This window comes from Schistocerca gregaria, chromosome 4 (assembly GCF_023897955.1).
Source record: "Schistocerca gregaria isolate iqSchGreg1 chromosome 4, iqSchGreg1.2, whole genome shotgun sequence".
Lineage (NCBI taxonomy): Eukaryota > Metazoa > Arthropoda > Insecta > Orthoptera > Acrididae > Schistocerca > Schistocerca gregaria.
This window is the reverse complement of record NC_064923.1, coordinates 443,086,492-443,114,434: the sequence shown is the minus strand read 5'-3', so window position 1 is coordinate 443,114,434 and position 27,943 is coordinate 443,086,492. Positions and strand designations below refer to the sequence as shown.

Genomic DNA, 27,943 nt, shown 5'->3' with positions numbered 1-27,943 from the left:
TCTCCATTAGCCTACCACCAATCCTAAGTCACTTAAATTATGTTTAAATGTAGTTGCCTGTTTAGCTAACATCTAGATATTTCTGCATGGCCAAAAGTGGTTACAGTAGCTTAGTGTGTTAAGCACTGGATAGATATGGAATACTCTTATTAAAGATTACTTTACATTGGAATAGACTGAAAATCATTTGCTGCTTTATTGTTTGGCGGTTTCTTTTTTTTAAGAGGTTTGATGCCATTTTTTATTTCTTTGTATCATTTGGTAATTGTTTTATTTTTATGTATCTGGGTACTAAGTTATTTGTCATCAGCATTACGTTTTACATGTAATACATACTTGTTGGAAAAATTTTTGCTTTCTTTTTCTGCTTAAAGTGCCAAGTTAATTGTTTACTACAACTGTTACTACTACTACCACCACCACCACTACCACTACTACTTTGTCTTCCCTGGTTTTCGTGTTAAGTAAATCATTTTTATGGTCTTCAATAATTGTCACCATGTTCATCTACTCTAGTCCTATATCCATTTCATGCAAACCATAGTGAAGTATATTAGGTGGATTACTGAGCTCTGTACTGAATGTTAAGGTTTATTTCTAGTCCAGTCGCAAATGGAACATGAAAAGAATGACTGCTTCAGGGCCTCTGTGCATCTTTAGTCAGCCTAATCTTGTATAGGTGGTTCCTACAGGAACATTTCATAGATGACTGAAAAGTATATCTAGATTAATCACTCAAAACTGGTTCCTGGAACTGTGTACATAGGCTTTCAAAGGATAATTGGTGTCTGTCTTCAAACAGCTGCCGATTCATATTTTTCAGCATTTCCATGAAGCTTTTCCATGAGTCAGACAAAGCTGTGACCATTTGTTCCACCCTTCTTTGTACACATTCAGTATCCCCTGATAGTCCTTGAGTGGGTTCCACAAACTTGCGCAGTACTCTAAGGTGGCACACATAAACGATTTGTAAGCAATCTCCATTGTAGACAGCATTATCCCAATACCTTTCAAATGGAATGAATTTGCCACCTGCCTTACCTGTGTCTGAGGCTCTGTGATTATTCCATTCCATGTCATACTGTTGTTTTATATGCATTGACTGATTCCAATGCTGTCTGATACTGTAGTCGTAAGAAATTCTACTACTACTGTTCTGCATTTTGCGAAGTGCACAGTTTTACATTGCAAGTACCAAGGAAAGTGGGAAGTAGTGCACAGCTTTACATTGCAAGTACCAAGGGAAGTTGTAAGTTTTAAGTATGTGGGGAGCATAAGAGAAGATAGTTGGCGGAATGATAAGGAGGTTGGTAAAAAGAGATGGAAAGCCCATGGATTACTACAGAGTATGAGAAGCCTGGTATGATGCAAGTATTATAGTCAAAAAGCAAATTATTGTCATATTGAGCATATTTTTCTCCAATACAAGTGTGTTGATGTTGTTGTGGTCTTCAGTCCAGACACTGGTTTGTTGCAGCTCTCGAAGCTACTCTAAGCTGTGCAAGCCTCTTCATCCCTATATAACTACTGCAGTCTGCATCCCTCTGAATCTGGGTAGTGTATTCGCGTCTTAAACTCCCTCTACAATTTTTGCCGTCTGTGTATCCCTTCAGTACTAAATTGGTGATCCCTTGATGCCTCAGAATGTGTCCCGCCAACTGATCCCATCTTCTAGTCAAGTTCTGCCACAATTCTATTCAGTACCTTCTCATTAGTTAACGTGATCTTCCCATCTAATGTTCAGCATTCATCTATAGCACCCCATTTCAAGAGCTTCGTATCTCTTCTTGTCTAAACTGTTTATCGTCCATATTTCACTTCCATACACGGCTACACTCCATACAGATACTTTCAGAATGGACTTCCTCACTCTTAAATCTATAGTTAACCAATTTCTCTTATTCAAAAATGCTTTCCTTGCCATTGCCAGTCTATTCTGCAGCCTTGGCTTATTGAACTCATAGTTTGGTAATTTTCACAGCAGTCAACACCTGTTTTCTCTGTGATTGGAATTATTATATTATTCTTGAAGTCTGAGAGTATTTCACCTGTCTTGTACATCTTGCTCACCAAATGGTAGAGTTTTGTCTTGACTGGCTGTCCCAAGGGTATCAGTAGTTCTAATGAAATGTTGTCTACTCATGAGGCCTTGTTTCAACTTGGTTCTACAGTGCTCTATCAAATTCATCACACGATGTCATATCTCTCATTTCATCCTCATCTATGTCCTCTTCCATTTCTATAATATTGCCCTCAAGTAAATTGCCCTTGCATAGACCTCTATATACTCGTTCCACCTTTCTGATTTCCCTTCTTTGCTTAGAACTCTGTTTCCATCTCAGCTCTTGATATTCATGCAAGTGGTTCTCTTTTCGCCAAAGGCCTCTATAATTTTCTTGTAGGCATTATCTATCTTACTCTTAGTGATATGTGCCTCTACATTCTTAGAATTGTCCTCTGACCATCCCTGCTTAGCCATTTTGCACTTCCTGTTGATCTCATTTTTGAGACATTTGTATTCCTTTTTGCCTGCTTCATTTACTGCATTTTTGTATTTTCTCCTTTCATCAATTAAATTCAGTATCTCTTCTGTTACCCAAGGATTTGTATTAGCCCTCCTCTTTTTACCTACTTGATCCTCTGCTGCCTTCACTATTTCATCTCTCAAAGCTACCCATTCTTCTTCTACTGTATTTATTTCCCCCATTCTTGTCAGTCGTTCCCTAATGCTCTCTCTGAAACTCTCTACAACCTTTGGTTCTTTCAGTTTATCCAGGTCCAATCTCCTCAAATTCCCACCTTTTTGCAGTCTCTTCAGTTTTAATCTACAGTTCATAACCAATAGATTGTGGTCAGAGTCCACATCTGCCCCTGGAAATGCCTTACAACTTAAAACCAGGTTTCTGAATCTCTGTCTTACCATTATATAATCTATCGGAGACCTTCCATTACCTCTAGGCTTCTTCCACATATACAACCTTCTTTCATGATTCTTGAACCACGTACTAGCTATGATTAAGTTACGCTCTGTGCAAAATTCTACAAGGCGGCTTCCGCTTTCTTTCCTTACTCCCATTCCATATTCACCTACTATGTTTCCTTCTCATCCTTTTCCTAGTGTCGAGTTCCAGTAACTCATGACTATTAAATTTTTGTCGCCCTTCACTATCTGAATAATTTCTTTTATCTCATCATACATTTCATCAATCTCTTCATCGTTCCAGTAACTCATGACTATTAAATTTTTCTCGCCCTTCACTATCTGAATAATTTCTTTTATCTCATCATACATTTCATCAATCTCTTCATCGTCTGCAGAGGTAGTTGGCATATAAACTTGTACTACTGTGGTAGGCATGGGCTTCGTATCTATCTTGGCCACAATATGTGTTCACTATGCTGTTTGTAGTAGTTTACCTGCATTCCTATTTTCCTATTCATTATTAAACTCACTCCTGCATTACCCCTATTTCATTTTGTGTTTATAACCCTGTATTCACCAGACCAGAAGTCTTGTTTCTCCTGGCACCTAACTGCGCTAATTCCCACTATATCTAACTTTAATCTATCCATTTCCTTTTTAAAATTTTCTATCCTATCTGCCTGAATAATGGATCTGACATTCTACTCTCCGATCTGTAGAATGTCAGTTTTCTTTCTCCTGCTAACAACGTCCTCCTGAGTAGTCCTTGCCGGAGATCCGAATGGGGGACTATTTTACCTCTGGAATACCTCCTATTTCATCTTCATCTACATCCTCTTCCATTTCCATAATACTGTCCTCAAGAACATCGCCCTTGTATAGACCCTCTATATACTCCTTCCACCTTTCTGCTTTGCCTTCTTGTGGTTAGCACACTGGACTCGCATTCGGGAGGATAACGGGGGGAGGACAACGGTTCAATCCCACGTCCGGCCATCCTGATTTAGGTTTTCCGTGATTTCCGTAGATCACTTCAGGCAAATGCCGGGATGGTTCCTTCGAAAGGGCACAGCCGATTTCCTTCCCCATCCTTCCCTAATCCGAGCTTGTGCTCCGTCTCTAATGACCTCGATGTCGACGGGACGATAAACACTAATCTCCTCCTCCTCCTCCTCCTCCTCCTCCTCCTCCTTCCCTTCTTTGCTTAGAACTCGGTTTCCATCTGAACTCTTGATATTCATGCAAGTGATTCTCTTTTCGCCAAAGGTCTCTCTAATTTCCCTGTAGGCATTATCTATCTTACCCTTAGTGATATATGCCTCTACATCCTTACATTTGTTTTCTAGCCATCCCTGCTAGGCCATTTTGCACTTCCTGTCGATCTCATTTTTGAGACATTGGTATTCCTTTTTGCCTGCTTCATTTACTGCATTTTTGTATTTTCTTCTTCCATCAATTAAATTCAGTATCTCTTCTGTTACCCAAGGATTTCTACTGGCCCTCGTCTTTTTACCTACTTTGTCTTCTGCTGCCTTCACTATTTTATCTCTCAAAGCTACCCATTTTTCATCTTCGGTGTTTCTTTCCCTCTTTCTTGTTGATTGTTCCATAATGCTCTCTCTGAAACTCTCTACAACCTTTGGTGCTTTCAGTTTATCCAGATCCCATCTCCTTAAATTTCTACTTTTTGCAGTTTCTTCAGTTTTAATCTACAGTTTATAACCAATAAATTGTGGTCAGAGACCACATCTGCTCCTGGAAATGTCTTACAATTTAAAACCTGGTTCCTGAATCTCTGTTTTACCATTATATAATCTGTCTGAAACTTTTGAGTGTCTCCAGGCCTATTTTGTTTTCACAACCTTCTTTCATGATTCTTAAACCAAGTGTTAACTATGATTTAGTTGTGCTCTGAGCAAAATTCTACCAAGTGGCTCCCCATTTCATTCCTTACCCCAGTCCATATTCACCTACTGCATTTCCTTCTCTCCCTGTTGCTGCAATTGCACTCCAATCCCCCATGACTAAAAAATTTTTGTCTCCCTTAACAATCTAAATAATTTCTTTTACTGCAGCATACATTTCCTCAATCTCTTCAGCTGCTGAGCTAGTTTGCATATAAACTTGTATTACTGTGGTAGGCCTGGGCTTCGTGTCTGTCTTCACTACAGTAATGCATTCACTATGCTGTTTATAGTAGCTTATCTGTGTTCCTGTTTTTTTTTTATTTTTATTATTCATTATTGAACCCTCTCCTGGATTACAGTTATTTTTTTTATTGATAACCCTGTCTTCTCCTGACCAGAAGTCTTGTTCGTCCTGCCCCTGAACTTAACTAATTCCCACTATTTCTAACTTTAACCTATCCATTTCCCTTTTTAAATTTTCTAACCTACCTGCCCGATTAAGGGATCGGACATTCCACGCTCCAATCCGTAGAATGCCAGTTTTCTGTCTGCTGATAATGGCATCGTCCTGAGTAATCCCCACCCAGATATCCGAATGGGGGGACTATTTTACCTCTGGAATATTTTACCCAAAACGACACCATCATTTAACCACACAGTAATGCTGCATGCCCTTGGGAAAAATTACGGCTGTAGTTTCCCCTTGCTTTCAGCCTTTCACAGTACCAGCACAGCAAGTCCGTTTTTGTTAATGTTACAGGGCCAGATCAGTCAATCATCCAGACTGTTGCCCCTGCAACTGCTGAAAAGGCTGCTGCCCCTCTTCAGGAACCACACATTTGTCTTGCCTCTCAACAGACACCGCTCCGTTGTGGTTGCACCTACGGTACAGCTATCTGTGTGGATGAGGTATGGAAGCCTCTCCAGCAACAGCAAGGTCCATTGTTCATTTGGGGGGGGGGGGGGGCAATAAGGGCAATAAATGCATAAGCATCAGAAATGTTGATACTGAGGAAAAGGCAGGGGAATAAGAATAAGATACAGGCGTGAGAGATAAATTTAAAAACAGCAGAATAAGACTTACTAGAATGGATAGGTTGAGAAATGAGATAGGGAGAGAAACTGTGAAATAGAAGACCATGCAAAAGACTGTAGAAAGGAAAAGACTAAGATTGTAGGGGCATGTTAAGAGAAAGGGAGTTGGCAGAATACATAGACAGGGTTATGAAAAGACAACAGGAAGCAAGAGATGTAGTGGATGACTGAGAGTCAAAAGGATAGGATCTTTGGAGTGTAGGAATCTGTGCAGAAGACTGGGACAGAGTGGAGTTGGAAACATAGTGGGAGGAGAGGAAAAGAAGGAAAGGTATGCGATCCAAAGGAACCCAACCAGGGACAAGAGACTGTAGAAGGTGACGGTAGTGGTGATGCTCTATTTGATATCTGACTAGATATTTGTGCAGCTTATTTGTAGGTAACTCCGTTACCTGCAAAAAGTTTGGGGTAATGTTAGTGTTGTGTGCCTGGTCATTAACACACACAATGAACAGCAAGTGTCTCACACACTTCACTGCAGCATTCCTGAAAGTATTTTTATATATGTTGGTGACTGTCCATCCAAGATAATATACTGTGTCCTACCTATCAAGAAATCTTCAGTCCAGTCACAAATTTTATTTTGTACCCTATATGATCATACTTTTGTTTTATTTATCTGGTACCCAGTCAAATTATTTTTGAAAACAAAGAAATACTACACTTAACTGATTTCTTTGAGCCACGGTTGAAAGATCTCCTTTGAGAAATGTACAAGCTGAGATTTGTAAGAGCAATGTCTTTGAAGTCCATGCTGGTTGGCATTGAAGACGTTATTCTGTTTGAGACCCTGATTATTTGAAGTCAGACTATGCTGTACAATTCCACAACAGGTGGACATTGGAGCACTGGAGAGATTGGACAATAGCTTTAACAATTACTTACTTTATCTTTCTTGTAGACAGGTGTGACATGCTTCCTTCTAATCACTGGACACATGTTTTTGTTCAGGGCATCAATGATATGTTATGATTAAAATAGCAGCTAGATTGGCTGCAAATTCTGTATAGAATCTGACAAGGATTTCATTGTGCCCTGACACAGTTATGTTTTTTATGGTTGTAGTTGTTTCTCATCATCAGAGCCATAAATCTTGGCAATAGTGGAAGAGTCAAACTGGGGCAGTACTTCTGTATCTTCGTTAACTAACTAATTAATTAAACTAAACTCTACCCTGAACAGGCCATGAAGGCCAAAGGGCACTGATTGGGTGCATTCTCATCCTCAGCTCATAGGCATCATCACTGGATGTGGATATGGAGGGGCATGTGGTCAGCACACTGCTCTCCCAGCCGTATGTCAGTTTCCGAGACCAGAGCCAATACTTCTCAATCAAATAGCTCCTCAGTTTGCCTCACAAGAACTGAGTGTACCCTGCGTGCCAACAGCACTTGGCAGGCCGGATAATCACCCATCCAAGTGCTAGCCCAGCCCGATAGCAAAGGAAATTTGAAAATGGAGCTGAAAGTTTTTGCTTTGGCTTTTATACCGTAATTTCCAGTTTCTCTGTCACCCATAATGTCTGGACATAAATTTTGCTGCCACTGACAGCCATTACATATGACCAAGAAATCGTGTGATAGCCATATACATTTGATTCATCATCTCTCTCGCTCTATAGACTTATGCTTTATTTTACCCCTATTATGCAGTACTTCCTGTTTCTTTAGAAGTTTATTTACATAAACCGTATGCCATGGAGCGTCTCTCTCACCATGAATTGTTCTACTTGGTACATATCTACCCAGTGCATGGTCAAATTGGGCCTCAGTTCCATATCTACCCAGTGCATGGTCAAATTGGGCCTCAGTTCCTACACCTGCTCCTGCCAAGAACTAAATGTCTAAATTCCTCTGTGAGATACAGCATGACTGATTTTTTTATCCATCTACAGCTTACAGAACCCCTTAATCTCCCTACTTATTTCAGTTGCCCATTGTATTTTTAGTAGTAATTGTTACAGCAGTTGCTTCATACCCACTGATATCAGTGTGAGTATAGACATTCTCAGAGAGATCAGGTATATTTGTTGGTATTAGATGAGATATATTCGCATAAATGTCCAAGCTGTTTGATCCAAGCAGTTTTCAGAGAAATTGTTTGATATTACATGGTGTACAGCTTTGCTTCCGCTGTTTGCCGATTGGTGGTGACAACGGTAAGGAGCAGTTGAAAGAAACAGATCAGACGTCAGGCAGTTAGCTTGGTCCTAGGCCAACATAACCTCATTCAAACATTAGTCGATTTGTGTCTGCATCATAAAGTTGTTCTTGATTGAAAATGTCAGTTTACGAGCTTAATTCTCATCATTTGTGGGAGGTGTTACTGTTTTGTTTCAATAAGAAGAAAACGGCGGCTGAGTCTCATCGAATGCTTTCAAGTACATATGGTAAGGACGCTATTAGTGGAAGAAAGTGTCGCAAGTGGTTTCAACGCTCAAGAACGGTGATTTTAACATCGTAGACTGGCATAGTGGTGGAAGAGAGAATGTTTTCGAATGTGCAGCATTGGAGACGTTGCTGAGTGAAGACTCGCGTGAAACTCAAGAAGAATTGGCTCGATTAGTGGGAGTGACACAGCAAGCCATTTCAAAATGTCTCAAGGCTATGTGCATGATTCAGAAAGAAGGAACTTGGGTCCTGTGTGAGCTGAAACCGAGACGTTGAACGTCGTCTGTGTGTATGTTAACAGTTGCTTCAGAGGCAAAAGCAAAAGGGATATCTGTATCGCATTGTGACTGGGGACTAAAAATGGGTTCATTACGATAACCCTAAACGCAAAAAATCATGGAGATATCCCGGCCATGCTTCCACGTCAATGGCCAAACCGAATATTCACAGCTCCAAGATCATGCTCTGCATTTGGTGGGACCAGCTCGGTGTGGTGTACTGTGAGGTGTTAAAACCAAGTGACATAATCACAGGTGCTTGTTATTGAACACAATTAATGCGTTTGAGCAGAGGATTAAAAGACAAACAGCCACAATACGGAGAGAGGCATGATAAAGTGATTTTGCAGCACGACAACGCTCAACCCCATGTTGCAAAAGAAGTCAAGAAGTACCTGTAAAAGTTAAAATGGGAAGCCCTACCACACCCGCCGCTTTGCTCCCCCTGACTATCACCTGTTTTGATCAGTGGTGCATGGCCTGGCTGACCAACACTTCTGATCTCATGAAGAAGTCACAAATTTGATCAATTCTTGGATCACTTCAAAAGATGAAAAATTTTTTTGACACAGTATTCGTACACTGCCTGAAAGATGGGAGAAAGTATTGGGATGCTCTGGAAAATACGTTGAATGATACATGTGTAATTTCACATTTGTTTCATTAAAGCCTCAAATGTTAGGGAGAAAACAGCAGAAGCAAAGTTGTACACCTTGTAGTATTTTCCCGGTTGATTGTTGAATGATTTAACATCTCTTCCATCAACAGTAGTTGGAGAATATCTGTATTTGCAAGATCAGGGATTTTCTCAAGTTCTCAGTTGCATCTGGGGAGGAGTCTGGTGGTCGATAGAAGGAGCCAATTATACTTTCGTGCCTACCCTTGGTACTGAGTATTGGCCAAACAGTATCACATGCAGCTTCGATCTTTGTGTCAGTGAATACCAGTTTCTTGTCTACTATGATGAATACGCCATTTCCATTTTCCAGTAGCCTTCCATTGTAGTATATACATAGACTAAGCTCAAAAATTTCACTGCTGTCAGTTTTGGGTTTTAGCCCAGTTTGTATAGCCTCTCTATTTTGCATTTTACCAAACCTCAAACTGAATTGTGTAATAGGCAGCTTGCCCTTCCTGTTCACTGGTTGATTTGATTTAATCAGGAAGACAAAACAACAGTGGTCTTAGCACCCTGTTGCCCTTACCAGAAGTAAGTTATCTCTTCCTGTCATTTCAGGAGGTCCAGCCAGTGCCCTTGAAGACTAGTAGGAGTACTTTTACTAGGCCTTCATTAGACACACTCTTTAGGAATTAGTGATACAAATATTTATTTACTGTTGGCCAGTGCTTCACACTGGAAGACTGTGGTGCAGTTCATCCCCTACATCACATGGTCTACACTTAAGGGCTTTTTTCTCTATTCTCATCATGTTTAAATTTTTCTTGAAGTTCCATTGATGAGTCATTAAACTTGCTGTGAGTTTATTCCATCTCTCGTTCAAGCCCAGGATTGAAGAGCTTCTCTTTAAACATCATTTCAGCATCATTAGTTTGCCAGTTTTGTTCTTTGCTCTTACTCCAGAGTTCTGTGTGTGCTCCCTTTTGATCCAATACATAGAGGCTCTTGCCCATATCCTGGCTAACCTATCAGCTTCTTCACTACCAGCAATAACTGAGTGACCAGGGACTAGCAACAACAGGTTAACTCTGGTGCTTTCCCCTAGCCTTACAAGGGATTCATGGCATTCTGTGATCGTCTTTCATCTCATTGCAGTGGATAACAGAGATTCAGAGCTGTTTGGCTGTGTATATTTATGTAGATGCTATGATCTGTACAGCTTGTAAATTTTCCTCTGCACACACTATGATAGATAATATCTCCATTTGGATTATCATAGCCAGCTTCCCTAGAAGAACTGCACACTCTAGTGTAGGCCACCCCTATATACCCCTGCCCCAGCACCATCAATAAAACAAACTGTTACCTGAACAGTGTCGTGATTCATTCTTCCACTGCTCCCTACTCCAATTGTTTTGTCGGAAGGTTTATTGAATCAGATGACATTTCGCTGACTATTCCTATATTCACCATATGCATTATCTTAGTGTGGGATTCTGGATATGGTAAATACTTTCAGTTGTTAACCTGTATGCTCCTACTGCTGCCTCAGTTGTAACACAAAGATGTATTGGGGGTACGTTCAGCAAGGTTTCCACAATGGGTGTTGTGCTAATTCTGCCTGTTATGCTGAGGCACTCCAGTCTCTACACTTCCTGGCACTCCTTAGCAGCCGTCTTCTGTTCAATTTGTGTACAAACTGTACTTGCTCCTAGGACTTACATCACAGTGTTTTCCACAAGCCATTCTAAAGCACATAAGAACACCTTTTGCTTGAAGCTTATATTTTTTATGCTAGGGGTCCAGATTAGTTTCACATCCAGGGTTAATCATAGTTACCTCTTTACCCCCCTCTGTGGCTAAAATTTTGTCAAACAGCTTAAGTTTCCAGTCTGAGACCTGGATCTGCTTCCTTGCGAATAGTACAACAACAGATTTCTTGGGACTTTCCCTTAGATAGTTGGACTATGGCTGGTCAGCTAATACATAAAAAAAAATCTTTTGTGGTATTTTATTACGTGAGGTTGCAATTTCTTATCAAATATTTCACAAAATTATACCAGTTGGATCATACACATGTATTTATATTCTGTAAGTCATGCACGATTGGTACAATGTCGGGCTGATTTGTCCAACAATGGAATGGCTTGAAGGTGAGGCAATTGTGTTTACATTTTGGGTCCAGTCTGTTGGAACTTAAATCATGGGTTAAGGGATTAAAGACATTAGAAAAACTGGTTAATGTGCATGTTAAGGAAAGGAGGTTAACTGAAGTTTCTCTACATGAGAACCAATAAAGTATCAAATGGGTAAATTGTGCAAATGGAAAGGTAAAAAGAAATCTCTACACTGTCAGCAAACTGCTCTCTGTTTCTTTTTGGATATTGAGGGGACTTTTACCTATACAACCTCTGAATCCATGGTTAGAGCTGCAGCAGATCATGGTATTAATACCACAGTATTTAGGTGGATTAAGACAGTGCTGAGTAGACAAAAAGTAGAAGCCACCTTGTTGGATGTGAGAATGGTGATCAATACCATCAGAGGGAGTTCACAAGGTGGGGTTTTGATCCCTCTACTTAGGAATTTAGTGGTGAATGAACTCATTAAAGAGCTAAATGCTGGAGGCTACTTTGCCAAGGATATACAGACAATTTAGTCATAGTAACACTTGGAAAATTTGCAAGTACCATGGCAAAATGCACTCTGAACAGTTTGCAGAAATGGTGTAAGAAACAGGATCTAAGTATCAGAAGTAACAGTAGCACCATTGGCCATATGTATAGATACAGACATATTGCTGATGGTGTAATCATTATCTCTCATAGACTAACCAGCTGTAGCCCCACTGTCTGTCTGAGGCCGAGGATGTACATATTGAAACAGGATGATTGGGAAGCATGCTAGTATTTGGTCATGCCAATCAATTCTGACCATTTCCTTGTTCTCAGTAACACAACTCGGTTTCAAAGACCAATTATCACCTTGTGTAATCATTTCAACTGTTTTGTGGTCGTAATATGAACATCTTGCTTAGCTTTCCATTTTACCAAGAGTATAGGATTGTAGCTTCTCGTTCTGTATTGCCCTCTTGTTTAATTCTTCTTTACAGAAGTCTTTTGGCATATTCTTTCTAGTCGCGTGTTTCAGTGACATTTGTTTTATAATTTCATGATAATGACATAAATAATTTTGATGAAGAGTACCAATTATCTGTGTATAAAATATGTGTAACACTGACTATGATAGCTCTTTGACAAAATTTTGGATGCCTTATTATCACAATTTAGCTTATCATGACCAGCGTATATTTTGAAGTCATAGCAATAACCTTAATATGACTTGCATAATTTGTGACATTTCATACCAACTTGTCCCTTTTTTATGGATTGAATTGTTTGTGAGATATCTGTCCCTTAAATTTCAGGAGCGATTCATCGATAGTAATGTCCTGTTTCACTGTATACACTTCTTTAAATTTTTGATCCAAATACTTGGTCACAGGTCTTAATTCACTCAGTTTGTCTACATTGGCAACCATATCATTATTTGCAAAGTGTAAACATCTTTCAATGTGAAGGTATTTTTTTAGAGGCATTGTTTTTCTAAATAAGGGTGTCTCTATAACAACCTTCTTTGACCAGTTCTGTTCAATTCTTGGTTTTTATACCTGTGCCATTATTATGGACAATGCAATATATTTTTTAATTTCATTGCAATCCACAGGAAAACAGTTGTTGATTCTTCGTATATTGATTGGATTGGATCAGGTCTGTTCTACATACCAGTTAGTCTCGGCTACAATATTCTCACAAAACATATTATCAGATATTATATCAAATATATTTAGTTCTCTTTTATTTACTCTTACATGATGTAAGATTGCCTCTTTCATGCCAGGAATCATTGTGTAGTTTCAGATTTTTTGACTGATTTTCTATTTCTTTCCAAATCCGAGGCTCTGGTAGTCATCCTCAATAATTAATCGCCCGCATTTTTGTCATACAGGACATAGGATGTCACTACAGTTAGAGTTGGTAGCTGAAGTATTAACATAACCCCACTGTTCTCTTCACAAAAATTACATTTTAAAAACATTTTGTGGGGATACAACCCTGATACATAAGAACATATTTTTCAGTGTGTGAATGTGACCAAGTATAAAATGTAACTGAATATGATACAGAGAGATAATAAGAATCTATCATGAGCCTGGCCTGTGCTGTATGTAGTGGGGGCATCACAAGTTGCAATCGTTGTACCATAAGCCAAGCCCGTGATGTTTACATTTGGCCTGACTGACACGTCATGGGCCAGGTCCATGCAGTTTACATTTCGTCCAGCCGATGTACCGTGGTCCAGACAGGTGATAATCACTTTTGGCCTAACAACAACCTTCACTGACCTTCAATCATTAGAATGATTCACACTGCTACACTGGCTCTATGCAGTCTGCATAAGAATCTAGTTTATTTTCCTTCTGCTTTTTTAAGTAAAGCCAGAAAAATGCCATCTGGAATGAAAACAACCTTCACTCTCCTCCAAGCATTAGAATGACTCCTGCTGCTAGATTGGCTTTATGCAGTCTGCATAGTAGTCTGATTTACCTCCCTTCTGATTTTTGAAGTAGAGCCAGAAAAATGCCATCTGGACCAGGTGACTTGAACAGTTGAAATGTTCCCACCAATCACTGGATATGCTTGAAGTTCCCAGTTGTCCCACTGGTTACCTGTAAGAAGTACATCACAAGGATTGAATCTCTCTGACAGAGTGCACTGAGGAAAGTGGGTTTTGAGGAGCATGTCCAACCTCTTGTGCAGTGTCCTTGTATACTCATCACCTCCCATCCTTAGTGTACCTCCTGATTGTGTTGGAATTCTTGGGAAGATTTTGCAAAGTCTGGCTCTGATCTTCCTCCTCCTCCTCCTCCTCTTCCTCCTCATAGAACACCTCCCAAGATGATTGTTTTGTTGGTTAATAGCGTGAGTGTATTTCACAAAGGCCTGATATTTCACATATTGTGCTTGTTTTTGTGTAATTCGAGATCATTGTTATACCAAGGTACATACCTGTTTGTGTGTTTCTATGTGATTGGACAGTTCTCTGAGTAAGGGTCTTGACACCAGATGCCATATTATCTGCCATTTCCTCTGAATTTATTGGGTTTTAATTTCGAATAAGTGTGAGTTTAGATGTTCCCTATATGTATCCTAATCTGTTTTCCTAGGGTTCTTGTAGGCCTTGGTCTGTTTAACTTCTATTTCAACCGTAACCTTAATACATGTACAGTCAGACAAGGACGACTCCATCACCACATGCCATTGTTTGACATAACTACACATTAAGATAGACCCAAAAGTTATGTCAATTACTTATTGCTTTCTGTTCCTGAAGGCAGGTTCCTTACCTCCATTGTAGATCCCTACATTGCTCTCTAGTAGGTACTGAAGTAGTTAATCACCATTGTTATTAGTGTCGTTGCTTCCCCTCACTGGGTTGTTTGTATTGGCATCATAGCCAACTGGCAATAGTTCATTCAGCTGCAAGCAGCTGTCAACAAGTTCCCATATGTCTGGGAAGGAGCACTGTTCTCTCAAGGAAGGTAAGTGGAGGCCAGTACAGATTCCCTCATGCTCTTTTTCTCATGCTGTTTTATGTCTGTGGTCATTTATTCTCTGGATCAGAATTTTGCCATTTACATGAATGAAATTCCATATTTAGTGTAAATAAATTTACTGGGGAATTTTTTAGATTCCTAGTGTAAATCAACTCACTTCCAGTTCCTCTTAGGTCTGATAGCCCTCCCTTTATATAAATAGGTGTCATGGATCAGGGCCGTGACCAACTTAGGTTTTATCAGAAGGTGACTCAAGATGACAGTTTCCCCCTTACTGTGCTGCAGGTTTGTCTACAACACATATAGCCACTAGCTTGTTACCATTGCTGCTTCTGACACCCATAATCACCTTGATAGTAATCTGTGGCAACCCTAAGTACAGTGTAGACCCTGCTTCACATTGGCTACACGGATTTCTCACCAACTTCCACCACAAGATACAGCCTTCTGGTTGATTATCCTCCAGTCATCTGTTGAGATTTTCTAGCGCTGAACTTGTACATTTTCGAATAAGGTCTTTGGGGAACTTCATTAAGTAGTAAGGTACACAAATTCATGTACACAAATTCTTGAATAGCTCGTCTGCTGTTTTGACCAGCAGCTTCACCTCCTCCCATGGAGATATTGTGGGAACCCTTTCCTTCAGCCCACTTACTCTTCCCATCCCTTCACAGACAGAAATTAGAGCATTTTTGTCTTGATAGACCCTACTGCTCCTGGAATTGGAATGGTAACCTGCATCTTCCCAAATATTTTCAAAAAGAACCATCTGGACTAACTCCTCGTGCTGCAAGCTATTATCAAGAAACAGTTATCCCTGCCATCCTTAGAACTTTGATGACGGTAAAGGTTACATTCAAGTTGTAATACCCCTGATTTCTTTTTTCAGGACTGGAAACTGATACGAACATGTAGTTTGTTTTAAAATATGTGTGCACTCATGGTGAATGTGTAACATAGATGCCACACAGTACTCTAGCTGCAAAAGTGTGGACTGTCTTTTTATAGTTAAAATGGTGATGTTTTCATATTAAGAACAGTGTGTAATCATTCCTTTTCTCCATTTGTGTGGTGTGACACCAATAGAAATTCATTGCCTCTTGAGTGAGGCATAATGGTGTCATGACTGTGTCTACTGTGCATTCACAGGTCTGACAGTTCAAAAAAGGCAGCACATAATGTGACAACAAACCAAGACAATCTTGGCCTCGCACTAGTCAGTCTGATGACATGATGCCACGAGTGGAAAAAGTTGTTATGGAGGAATACCAAATGTCTGTGGAACACATCGGCTTTGAAGTTGGCGTTTCTGTGGGACCTGTGCACACAAACCAGCATGAAGACCTAAAATGTGAAAAATGTCCTCCAGGTGGGTGCCATGAGTGCTGACAAGAAGACCACAAGTTTGCTTGCTTGGCATGTTGCCAGGCACTGAATCGATCCTGAGACAAAGTACCAGTCAGCTCAGTGGAAGTGCACACACTCATCAATTCCAAAAATTTTTGAGTAAGTGCCAGTGCTGAGATAATGATGGTGGCCATGTTCTGGGATTCTTACTCATTGCATTCCAAAGGGCACTACAGTGACAGGTGTGTCCTACTAAGATGTTTTGAAGAACAAGCTCCTTCCAGCATTGCAAGAAAATTAGCTGGAAAAGGCTGCACGTTTGCTGTTTCACCAAAAGACAATACACCAGTGCATCAAACAAATGTGATATTTGCAGTTTCTTTGGGACAACGATAGTGATTTCTTGTGCTCCCTATTCCGCTGACATGGCTTCTAGTGACTTTTGGCTGTTTTGAACAATGAAAGAGACTCTCTGAGGTCGCACATTCAGTAGCCATGTCGATATTGCATAAGCAGTTTTCCAGCGATCAAACCAAATTCGTAGAGAAGCATGCCCAGTCTTCATGAAATGATGGCATCGCTGTTGTGAAAAATATGTACAGGTACAGTGAGATTTTGTCAAAAAGTGTTACAATTTTCATGTGATTGCTTTGCAAGGAAAAAAAATTGGAACTGTTACAACTTGAATGCACCTTGTCTGCTGCCATTTTTTTCTGCCTAAACTTTTGCTGGATCTGGTTATCTTGGGATGTAGGAATAACAAACTCCTTCGTCATTCTCTTACTCCTTGTCTTGGAAGTGGGAGGGGTCTGTTTAGCCGCTTCACTCTGAGGCAGTCTTTTCTTTGAGGTCGTAGGTTCAAGACATTTTAATACTCTCCATATGTTCCTAGGAAGCAATTCTTTGTGTTCTTTTTCTCTTTGTTTTATTGAAGTTCCCTCCTTTGTGCCCTAGACAGGGCTTTGATCTTAAATCTGGTCCAGCATCTCAGTGATATTTTCCACTTCTGTGAACAGTCTGCTTCCCAACCCAGTTGTGGAAACTGTTTACATTGGTTCAGTGCCCAGTGTTTGGATATTGTAGGTATCATCAAGTCTCTTAGTTTTTAGATTAGTTACTGTGTTGTACGTTTTTGTCCCATGAGACTTGGGGGTACATTAGCCCATGCCCATGATCCCCATACCAATGTACAATTAATGAGGGTGCCTAGTATCCCTGAGGCTCCATTCAGGAAACTTCCCATGTGCCACGCACCCCTTGGATCAGGTCACAACTTGGCTTGGGTGAATGCTTTCATTTCATCCTAGTTGTCCCATGCGACACGTATTTTCATGTGAATTGGATAACACAAGGAGGAGTACTTATCCCTTTCATCCCATAAAATGATCTACTTTTGTGTGGGTCCAAATTCCCTACACAACATTAACTCTATTAATTACTTCTGAAAATGTTACTAGAGATATCAGTGATCCAAATACAATCCTTAAAAAAAATTATAACAGTTTAGATCATAAAGCACATCTATTTAAAAATGACCAGTTTTGACCACCACATGGTCATCTTGAGACTTACACCTATTCTGAAGGATAGGAATTGTGTATGGAGCAGGAACCACTAAATGATGATAGTCAAGAGGAGGATCAGTTTACTATTGCCATGCAGCAATTCTGCTTCATTGGCAACCATTGTTCATCAAAATGGCTGTAGGGCAGAAGAAAATTATGTGATGATCAAAACCATTCGCCTTTCAATAAATGTGCCATGCGATCTAGACTGTTATAATTATTTTCAGAGAAAAGGAAATGTGCTCTTGAGGGGGCCATTCACTGTTTCTCTTTAAGTCTTTCGTACTTTTGGCTGGGGATTCAACAATGTTTGTGAATGTTCGCATAATATTTGCATTCTTTGCACTTATTGTTCTGCCAGATTTTCTTACACTTCAGTTTTTTGATGTATACTTTCGTGTATTGAACACTCCAAATCAAATTATTATGGAGTAGTTCATTGACTTTTGCTGACTTGTTTGGGTACAGTTCATCCCCTAAGTTATCTCCACTTTAAGACTGAATCCTCATATTTTTTTTTTTATTTTTATTTTTTTAGTAACAGAAGTTCAGTGTATGAGCCTGTATGATTTCTAATGGCCTCTGCATTCCAAAGTTTTTGATTGTTAGTAATTCTGTTTTTGCGGACAGTTTTCCACTCCCAAGGCAAGAGGATGCACTGTGGATCCGTCAGCTTCTCCATCTTCTGATCACTTATAATAAAATTAATGAATTGTGCGGTTTTGTTTTTTTTGCATCTAAAGTTTAGTTTTTGTTAACATTTTGTATCTTGTCATTAACTAGCAGCCTGTACCATGTTCACACAGATAGTACTAACAGGGAGAGGTCCCCAGCAGTGGGATCGACTTTTTGAAATAATCTATACATTTTATGTTGGTTAAGATCCCAGGTATCATATGCTGCAGCCATAACGTTCAATCCAGAAAATCCAGTGTGGGACTCAATAGCATTAAAAAAAGTTGCAGCAAATAGTCTGGTTGTGTGATGTAATGGATAGGATTTTATCTTCACATGCAGAAGGTTGTAGTGCACTAATTTCTTTTATTTTTAAATCTTTATTGAAATTACTTTGATTGTCATTTTTATTCAACTGATTGATTTAAATGTAATTTTTTATTTCCATTCCTTTGTCACATCATTTTAATCATAATATCAACTTCTTCATGTGCTCTCCTTTTTCTTCCTATCATTCTTTTTTTTCCATTTGAAATATTTGTTCGTCTGTTTTTAATTAATTATATGTATTAATTTTGATTTAATTGATTTTGTTTTAACATCCTGCTTATTTGTCCACATTATTGTGTTAATTATATCTATATCTCACTTTGTTTGAATTGTGTTATACTTCACTTAACATGTATGTTATTTTGTCCGTAGTGCAGTTTTGTTTTAAATGTTTGTATGATGGTTACCATGCAAAAAAATTGCACATCTGGTAACATAAAAAGCATTTTTCACACCACTGTACAATCATTATAAATAGGTTGCTTGGTCTTGTGTTTCTTTAACTGATAGATCAGAATTTTCAAATAATTGGGTGTTAGAACAGATAAATATAATTTGATTCATAGTCACAAAAATTTCAGTTGGAAAAAGAATAATATAACAAAAAATGAAAGAAAGTTCATATGGAAGTTAAAATAATGCGTCAAAAGAATAGAAATAAAAATAACATTCAAACCAATTAATTGAATAAAAATAATGATCAGTCTTTTCGATAAATATTAAAAAAAAAAAATACTGCAGCTGACAAGGTTCAAAGCCACAACCTCTTACCTGTGTAGCTATCATCCTGTCCATTGCACCATGCAACCAGACTATGTACTTTGACTTTTTTAAAGTTATTGAGCATCACAAAAAATTCCGAATTATTATTATTATTATTATTATTATTATTATTATTATTTTTGTCAGTTGCAAATGAGGGCCCACCAGGGTGGATGGCTACAAGCTATGATACCTGGGGTCTTAACATACATCACCATGTATTTGGTTTCAAAAAGTCGATCCTCCAGCTGGCGACCTCTCCTTGTAAGAATCCGCAGCAAGAAGACTTTGTTTCTTTTATAATATGGAGTGATATACATAATCCTTCCTTGTGGGCCAGTCTGTTCTGTTTGTGAAAATCATGCCAATATCCCAACAGTAGCTCACAAGATTAGCCTGAATGTACAGACAAAAATTGTGGCTGGGGACTTTATTTATAATTTGTTGATACAGATGGATAGATAGATATAGATTTCTGCAAAAGTTAGTGTTAATGACACTGAATTCGTGAAACATTTTTGACATTTTGTTATATTATTTGTTTCCCGTGTTTTTATTGGTTTTCATTGATCTCAGGGAGTTACTGAGCATTATCAAAGAAGGTGGTCGAAGTTTATCAAACTCTTTGCCCCTTCATGCTTCTGTTGATAACATGGTGAGAAGAATTTTAAAAATCATCCGAGAAGAATATATCTCAGCACAACAGGTATGTAAGTATCCATCACTTTGTTTAATATTAACACACTGAATTAGTATACATGGCTGTAACTTAATGTTGGGAAATGCAGTCTTAAATTGTAGCTTCACTTTTGAAAAGATAAAATAATTTGAAGCACACAAATATAGCTACAGGTTAGATGAAATGATATTACTTACTTTTTAGGTAGGTTCTGGTAACCGCATAATTAATGGGGCATTGTCTTGCTTGAGGTGCGAGAGGGGAGAGGAGTCACGTGCGTATGGTCTAGCTGTGTGCGCAGATTAAAAGTCAGTAACTATACATTCAAATGCATGATTTATTATAGCCTCTTGGTGTGAAGTCTCTGTGCACATTGGTGGAGCTATCAAAAAACTTTCATCAAATTTGATTTTTTCTTATATCTGAGTGCAGTTTTATTCAAATTGCATCAATGTATACATTTGGTGCATATCTTTAATATGTGGGAAACTCCTTTTAACCCTTGGCTACTATGCATGTTGACAGGAACATAATTACTATGGAGGGATCTGTTGGGCCACCTTTCCATTCTGTTTATACAGAACCAGTGGTCTGCTGACTGTATGTTTACATCACTTCCTGTTCATAACACTTCTTGGGAGTAAGCTTTGTGATTTTTTTTTTAACAAATCAGAATTTAAAATACCTGGACAATTAAAGCACAGCAAAATGTATAGTATATTTTTATTACTGTGTTCTAAAAATAACAGTAGATAGCTATCTCTCTATTCACTCACCTCACAACATAACTATGTGGACAAACACATTTCTTTTGTGAGAAATCATGTGAAAAGTTAGATCTGACTTTTTTCAAAGTAGATTGACTATTGTGTTCCATAATTCTACAAAGGGAGAAACTTTAGCCATTTTAATTTTAAATGAACAAGTAATTTTGTATTGTCATGAGGTTCTGAATCATATTTTAATCACTTTCAACTTCGTGCATTTCACACAACCTGCTTTGACGGACTCCTAACAAATTGGAACACCACACAGTTGACACATATATCTTGTTGTCTTCTTCATAATGCAGAGGTAAAGGGAACATGTTTTTTTGTTTTTCAAATTCTTCTGTCAGTGTCTGGTGTTCCTCCCTTATGTCAAATATTCTTCTGATGGTGTCACTTAACTTTCATGGCAAGCATCAAATAGAAAGTCTATGCTTCGTATGAGGCTCAGTAATGCCTCTTGCTGCAGTCTTCAAGAAGATCCATCTGGCCTTTACTTCTACCTTTGGATAAGTTTCGTGTGCAACGTAAGAATTCACACCAAAAGCAACATCCACCACTGTGAAGAAAATGACCAAAGACCATTTTCTTGCCCAGCAACTTGATGAATAAGCTGCACACTTTTGGTTGAGACAGTCAATGCCACTTTTTGTCGTGTTATAAAACATGATGATCTCAGGTTTTTCAGAGTTAAGGTAATTATTTACTGCAGAGAGCGTGGAATTCACTTTTTAAATAAAAAAGTTCATTGTCTAGTTTTACTGACAAGTACCAGTTGTCACATGAAATATTTCTCTGCATATTTTCAGTAGGTTTCATAGTCAAAGAACAGAGTGTATGGGAACACTAGAAGGGTGTGACCATTGCTGCCTTTTCCGGAATAAATATATGTGTTATACAAGTAATTTGTATGAGCATCAATCAAGCGCTGAATTTTGAAGCCGTGTTTTGCCGGATTGTTTGGCATATGGGTTCTAAACCCTCATCTTCCACAGAAAGGTATATGCATTCCATCGACACACACAGTTGCACCTAGTAAAGTAGTAAAGTTGACTGTTTTGGATGTAATGTAGAAATATTTGTGAAATTGCTGCTGACTTGTTTACTTTCTTTCTTTCCTCATGGTCATCTTGTTGTCAATCACAGTGCAGACAATAAAAAGAGAAATCTTTCTTTGCTAACAGTGCATCAGAAAACATCTCTGCCTGTTCAGTCGGTTGCAGACCAGCTGTAAACTGATTCGTTCCTGGATTTGTCAATGGCCGAATACACTAATAGACAAATTAAGACAAATTAGTACCTTCAATTCAGTGACATCAACATCTTGTAGATAACATAAGTGATCATTAGTGTACTGGGATCTAAGTTAAGATATTTTCATATTTGTCCATAAAATGATTTCATCTAAAATATCTTGGGTAAAGAACAGACAGATGCCATACCTCTAAAACAGCAGTGTTTTCTTAGAGGCTTTCCAAAGTCTATGCAGTTCAGGAAGCTGCAAGATGATGTTTTGCTGTCTTATTCTTATGTTAACTGGTGACTGCTATTTTCTCTATTGAAAACAGGTTATTACTGAGGAACTAACCTGCTCCACTGTCATCAGCTGTAACATCATCTTTGCTTTCAGTTCCCTGCTCCAAATTAGTGTTGTGATCACTAAATATCTTGAAATCAGGGTCATTATCCCTGTCATCAAAGTCTTCATCTGAGAATTTATTTAGACGTTCTTTGATATCCATGTCTGTCTCGCATAAAACACTACGTGTAGAAGCTCCCCCTTCCCCCTCCCATGGAGAAACAATAGGATTCAACAAAAACACAACACACAAACACAATGGTACTTTTTTTCCCCTCTCTCTCTCTCTTCTCAGTACGTGAATGGAACAGGAAGAAGCCCTAATGATGCACTATTCTCGAGTGGAACAGGGTTGGAGGGATCAGATGATGGTATTGAAAGTACCCTCTGCCACACACTGCTATGCATTGCACAATGATTTGCAGAGTATGAGTGTAGATGTATGAGTGAAAACAACAAAAAAGACTCCACATGATAATGAAATAACATCTATTGAAGATGAACTTTGGGGAGTGATGATTATTTGTTGAAGTTTAAGCTGGTGGTGGAAAATGAAATGAATGAACCTAAGTGAGCAGATGGAAGAAAGTGAGCATAATAAAATAATTAAAAAATCCACAACATTTTCAGTGATTGCAGCAAGCATGGAAATGTATAATACATTTACTAAAACTATTGCAGTGAAACATCACTGTGACATAACATTTTGATTTATAGATTCTTTCAACATTTTGGCGTGCTTACTAGGAAAATGAGTCGATAATAACATGAAAGTATTCCCAAACAGTGAAAGATTTAAGTTGAATAATAAGACAGTAAATGTTTCTATATGAGTATGTAACTGATGATTGTGTTTTGCCTCATAAAGAGTTGTCGCTTATTGAAGTATATATCAGAGAATATGAATACTAAAGAACATGCAAAGTGAGGTGTTTATTTGAATGTAAGACATTACAATATTACTCTGACATATATTTTGAAACCAATATCTTCTTCCCATCTATGAGCCATGGATCTTGCCATTGGAGGGGAGGCTTGCGTGCCTCAGTGATACAGATAGCGATAACGTAAGTGCAACCGCAACGGAGGGGTATCTGTTGAGAAGCCAGACAAACGTGTGGTTCCCTAGCCTTTTGAGTAGTTTCAGGGGCAACAGTATGGATGATAGACTGATTTGGCCTTGTAACACTATCCAAAACACGTTGCTCTGCTGGTACTGTGAACAGCTGAAAGCAAGGGGAAACTGCAGCTTAATTTTTCCCAAGGGCATGCACTTTACTGTATGGTTAAATGATGATGGCGTCCTCTTGGGTAAAATAGTCCCCCATTCGGATCTCCGGGCAAGTTCTGCTCAGGAGGACGTTGTTATCAGGAGAAAGAAAACTGACGTTCTACAGATCGGAGTGTGGAATGTCAGATCCATTATTCGGGCAGGTAGGTTATAAAATTTAAAAAAGGAAATGGATAGATTAAAGTTAGATATAGTGGGAATTAGAGCAGTTAGGTGTCAGGAGAAACAAGACTTCCGGTCAGCTGAATACAGGGTTATAAACACAAAATCAAATAGGAGTGATGCAGGAGTAGGTTTAATAATGAATAGGAAAATAGGAATGCAGGTAAACTACTACAAATAGCATAGTGTACACATTATTGTGGCCAAGATAGATACGAAGCCCATGCCTACCACAGTAGTTCAAGTTTATATGCCAACTACCTCTGCAGATGATGAAGAGATTGATGAAATGTATGATGAGATAAAAGAAATTATTCAGATAGTGAAGGGAGACAAAAATTTAATAGTCATGAGTGACTGGAACTCGATACTAGGAAAAGGATGAGAAGGAAACGTAGGTGAATATGGAATGGGAGTAAGGAAAGAAAGAGGAAGCCGCGTGGTAGAATTGTGCACAGAACATAACTTAATCATAGCTAACACGTGGTTCAAGAATCATGAAAGAAGGTTGTATATGTGGAAGAAGCCTGGAGATACTGGAAGATCTCAGATAGATTATACAATGGTAAGACAGAGATTCAGGAAACCGGTTTTAAGTTGTAAGACATTTCCAGGGGCAGATGTGGACTCTGACCATAATCTGTTAGTTATGAACTGTAGATTAAAACTGAAGAGACTGCAAAGAGGTGGGAATTTGAGGAGATGGGACATGGATAAACTGAAAGAACCAAAGGTTGTAGAGAGTTTCAGAGAGAGCATTAGGGAACGACTGATAAGAAAGGGGGAAATAAATACAATAGAAGAAGAACGGGTAGCTTTGAGAGATGAAATAGTGAAGGCAGCAGAGGATCAAGAAGGTAAAAAGAGGAGGGCTAATAGAAATCATTGTGTAACAGAAGATATACTGAATTTAATTGATGAAAGGAGAAAATACAAAAATGCAGTAAATGAAGCAGGCAAAAAGGAATACAAATGTCTCAGAAATGAGATCGACAGGAAGTGCAAAATGGCTAAGCAGGGATGGTCAGAGGACAAATCTAAGGATGTAGAGGCACATATCACTAAGGGTAAGGTAGATAATGCCTACAGGAAAATTATAGAGGCCTTTGGCGAAAAGAGAACCACTTGCATGAATATCAAAAGCTGAGATGGAAACCGAGTTCTAAGCAAAGAAGGGAAAGCAGAAAGGTGGAAGGAGTATATAGAGGGTCTATACAAGGGCGTCATACTTGAGGACAATATTATGGAAATGGAAGAGGATGTAGATGAAGATGAAATAGGAGATATGATACTGCATGAAGAGTTTGACAGAGCACTGAAAGACCTAAGTTGAAACAAGGCCCCAGGAGTAGACAACATTCCATTAGAACTGCCGAAAGCCTTGGGAGAGCCAGACCTAACAAAACTCTACCATCTAGTGAGCAAGATGTATGAGACAGGTGAAATTCCCTCAGACTTCAAGAAGAATATAATAATTTCAATCCCAAAGAAAGCAGGTGTTAACAGATGTGAAAATTACTGAACTATCAGCTTAATAAGCCACGTCTGCAAAATACTAAATGGAATTCTTTACAGATGAATGGTAAAACTGGTAGAAGCTGACCTCAGGGAAGATCAGTTTGGATTCTGTAGAAATGTTGGAACACGTGAGGCAATACTCACCCTATGACTTATCTTACAAAATAGATTAAGGAAAAGCAAACCTATGTTCCTAGCATTTGTAGACTTTTGTAGCTTTTGACAATGTTGATTGGAATACTCTCTTTCAGATTCTGAAGGTGGTAGGGGTCAAATACAGGAAGCAAAAGGCTATTTACAGTTTGTACAGAAACCAGATGGCAGTTATAAGAGTCGAGGGGCATGAAAGGGAAGCAGTGGTTGGGAAGGGAATGAGACAGGGTTGTAGCCTATCCCCGATGTTATTCAATCTGTATATTGAGCAAGCAGTAAAGGAAACAAAAGAAAAATTCAGAGTAGGAATTAAAATCCATGGAGAATAAATAAAAACTTTGAGGTTTGCTGATGAAATTATAACTGTCAGACTGCAAAGGACCTAGAAGAGCAGTTGAATGGAATGGACAATGTCTTGAAAGGAGGATATAAGATGAACATCAACAAAAGCAAAACGAGGATAATGGAATGTAGGTGAATTAATTTGGGTGATGCTGTGGGAATTAGATTAGGAAATGAGACCCTTAAAGTAGTAATTGAGTTTTTCTGTTTGGGGATCAAAATAACTGATGGTGGTCGAAGTAGAGAGGATTTAAAATGTAGACTGGCAATGGCAAGGAAAGCATGTCTGAAGAAGAGAAATTTGTTAACATCGAGTATAAATTTAAGTGTCAGGAAGTTGTTTCTGAAAGTATTTGTATGGAGTGTAGCCATGTATGGAAGTGAAACGTGGACAATAAATAGTTTAGACAAGAAGAGAATAGAAGCTTTCGAAATGTGGTGCTACAGAAGAATGGTGAAGATTAGATGGGTAAATCGCATAACTAATGAGGAGGTACTGAATAGAATTGGAGAGAAGAGAAATTTTTTGCACAACTTGACTAGAAGAAGGGATCGGTTGGTAGGGCATATTCTGAGGCATCAAGGGATCACCAATTTGGTATTGGAGGGCAGCGTGGAGGGTAAAAGTCGTAGAGGGAGCAAGAGATGAATACACTAAGCAGATTCAGAAGGATTTAGGTTGCAATAGGTACTGGGAGATGAAGAAGCTTGCACAGGATAGAGTAGCATGGAGAGCTGCATCAAATCAGTCTCTGGACTGAAGCCCACAACATCATCATCTTCTTATTGGCCAATGTATTTGAAAATTTCTGCTCTCTCTGTCTAAAATGTATGAACTGAACAATGCACATTATGTGATTTTACATTGTTCAGCATGTGATGCTTTGCTGCAAACCATTAATATATAATTGGAGGCATAGCAGAAAAGTTGTAGAATCAAAGAACAATCTGTTCTTCAGTGTGGGCTGATCAGTCAGCCAATCCTTAGAGTTAAGTTGGGAATGTTTACAAATTTCAAATCCTTGTAAAAGATTCAATTTGCAGTATTTGCCCATTATATGGCATCCTCTGGTAAATGATTTAAAGTAACTTACTTAATGTCAGACTGTTGTTGTGTTAGTTACACATTATGAACTGGCTTGTTCACATTTTTTCAAGTAAATCTGTGTGATGATTTTATTGCCTGAAGTCAGTGTGTACCAGTGGTTTTTAATGTAACATGGGTTTTTTTGTTTTTGATTTGATTTCTTGTCGTAGCCATGGACTACAACTTTGTTTAATGTGTGGCTGCAAGATGCTAATTGGTTGAAATGCCTACCAAGTTGTACTAAGTTTCATGTACTAGGTTCTAGCCAGCATTTATATGAGGTACAGGCATTGGTTCTACACATCACTCTCAATCTTCAGTCAGCAATCTCCACACCATGGCATTGTAACATGCGTTTAGCTCACATACTTCCACTTCTGAGAACTCGTATCCAGCAGCCGGTCTTGTGCCCAAGATACTGAAAAGTCAGTGCTTCTCCATTTGTCCTTGGCACCAATATTGGCTGATAATAAAGTAGAATGTTTTAGTTTCCTTTGTTCAGCTCCCTTTACAAGTAATGCTGTTTTAATACTTCTGTGATTGTACTACACTTAATCCAAGGTTTAATTGTCTTTTATATGCTTATGTTAAATATTTTATATGATATTATAAAGTTCATTGAATACTAGTGCTCCCACTAAGCATACTGTTATTAAGATTTTATGAACACTAGCACTCATACTTCGTATGTAGACATTATAAATTCTCTTCAAGTTGTAAGTATGTTAGTAGACATTGGTTTGGTTGCATATATTGTGTATGATTTGTAATTTGAAAATCTGTTGCTTGCTCGTCATCACATATATTATGTATTCTTTTGTGATGTGACTTGATTTATTGATTCTTTAATGTAGACA

At 38.6% G+C, this 27,943-nt stretch overlaps 1 protein-coding gene across 1 annotated transcript in view; it reads left to right on the top strand.

Annotated features, from left to right (window-relative positions):
* Nucleotides 1-27,943, top strand: part of LOC126268072 (translation initiation factor eIF-2B subunit beta) — a 70,587-nt gene that overhangs the window by 1,349 nt on the left and 41,295 nt on the right. The window contains exon 3 of the mRNA XM_049973510.1: nt 20,085-20,214. Within this exon, the coding sequence (XP_049829467.1) occupies nt 20,085-20,214 (130 nt within the window). The remainder of the gene's footprint in view (nt 1-20,084; nt 20,215-27,943) is intronic.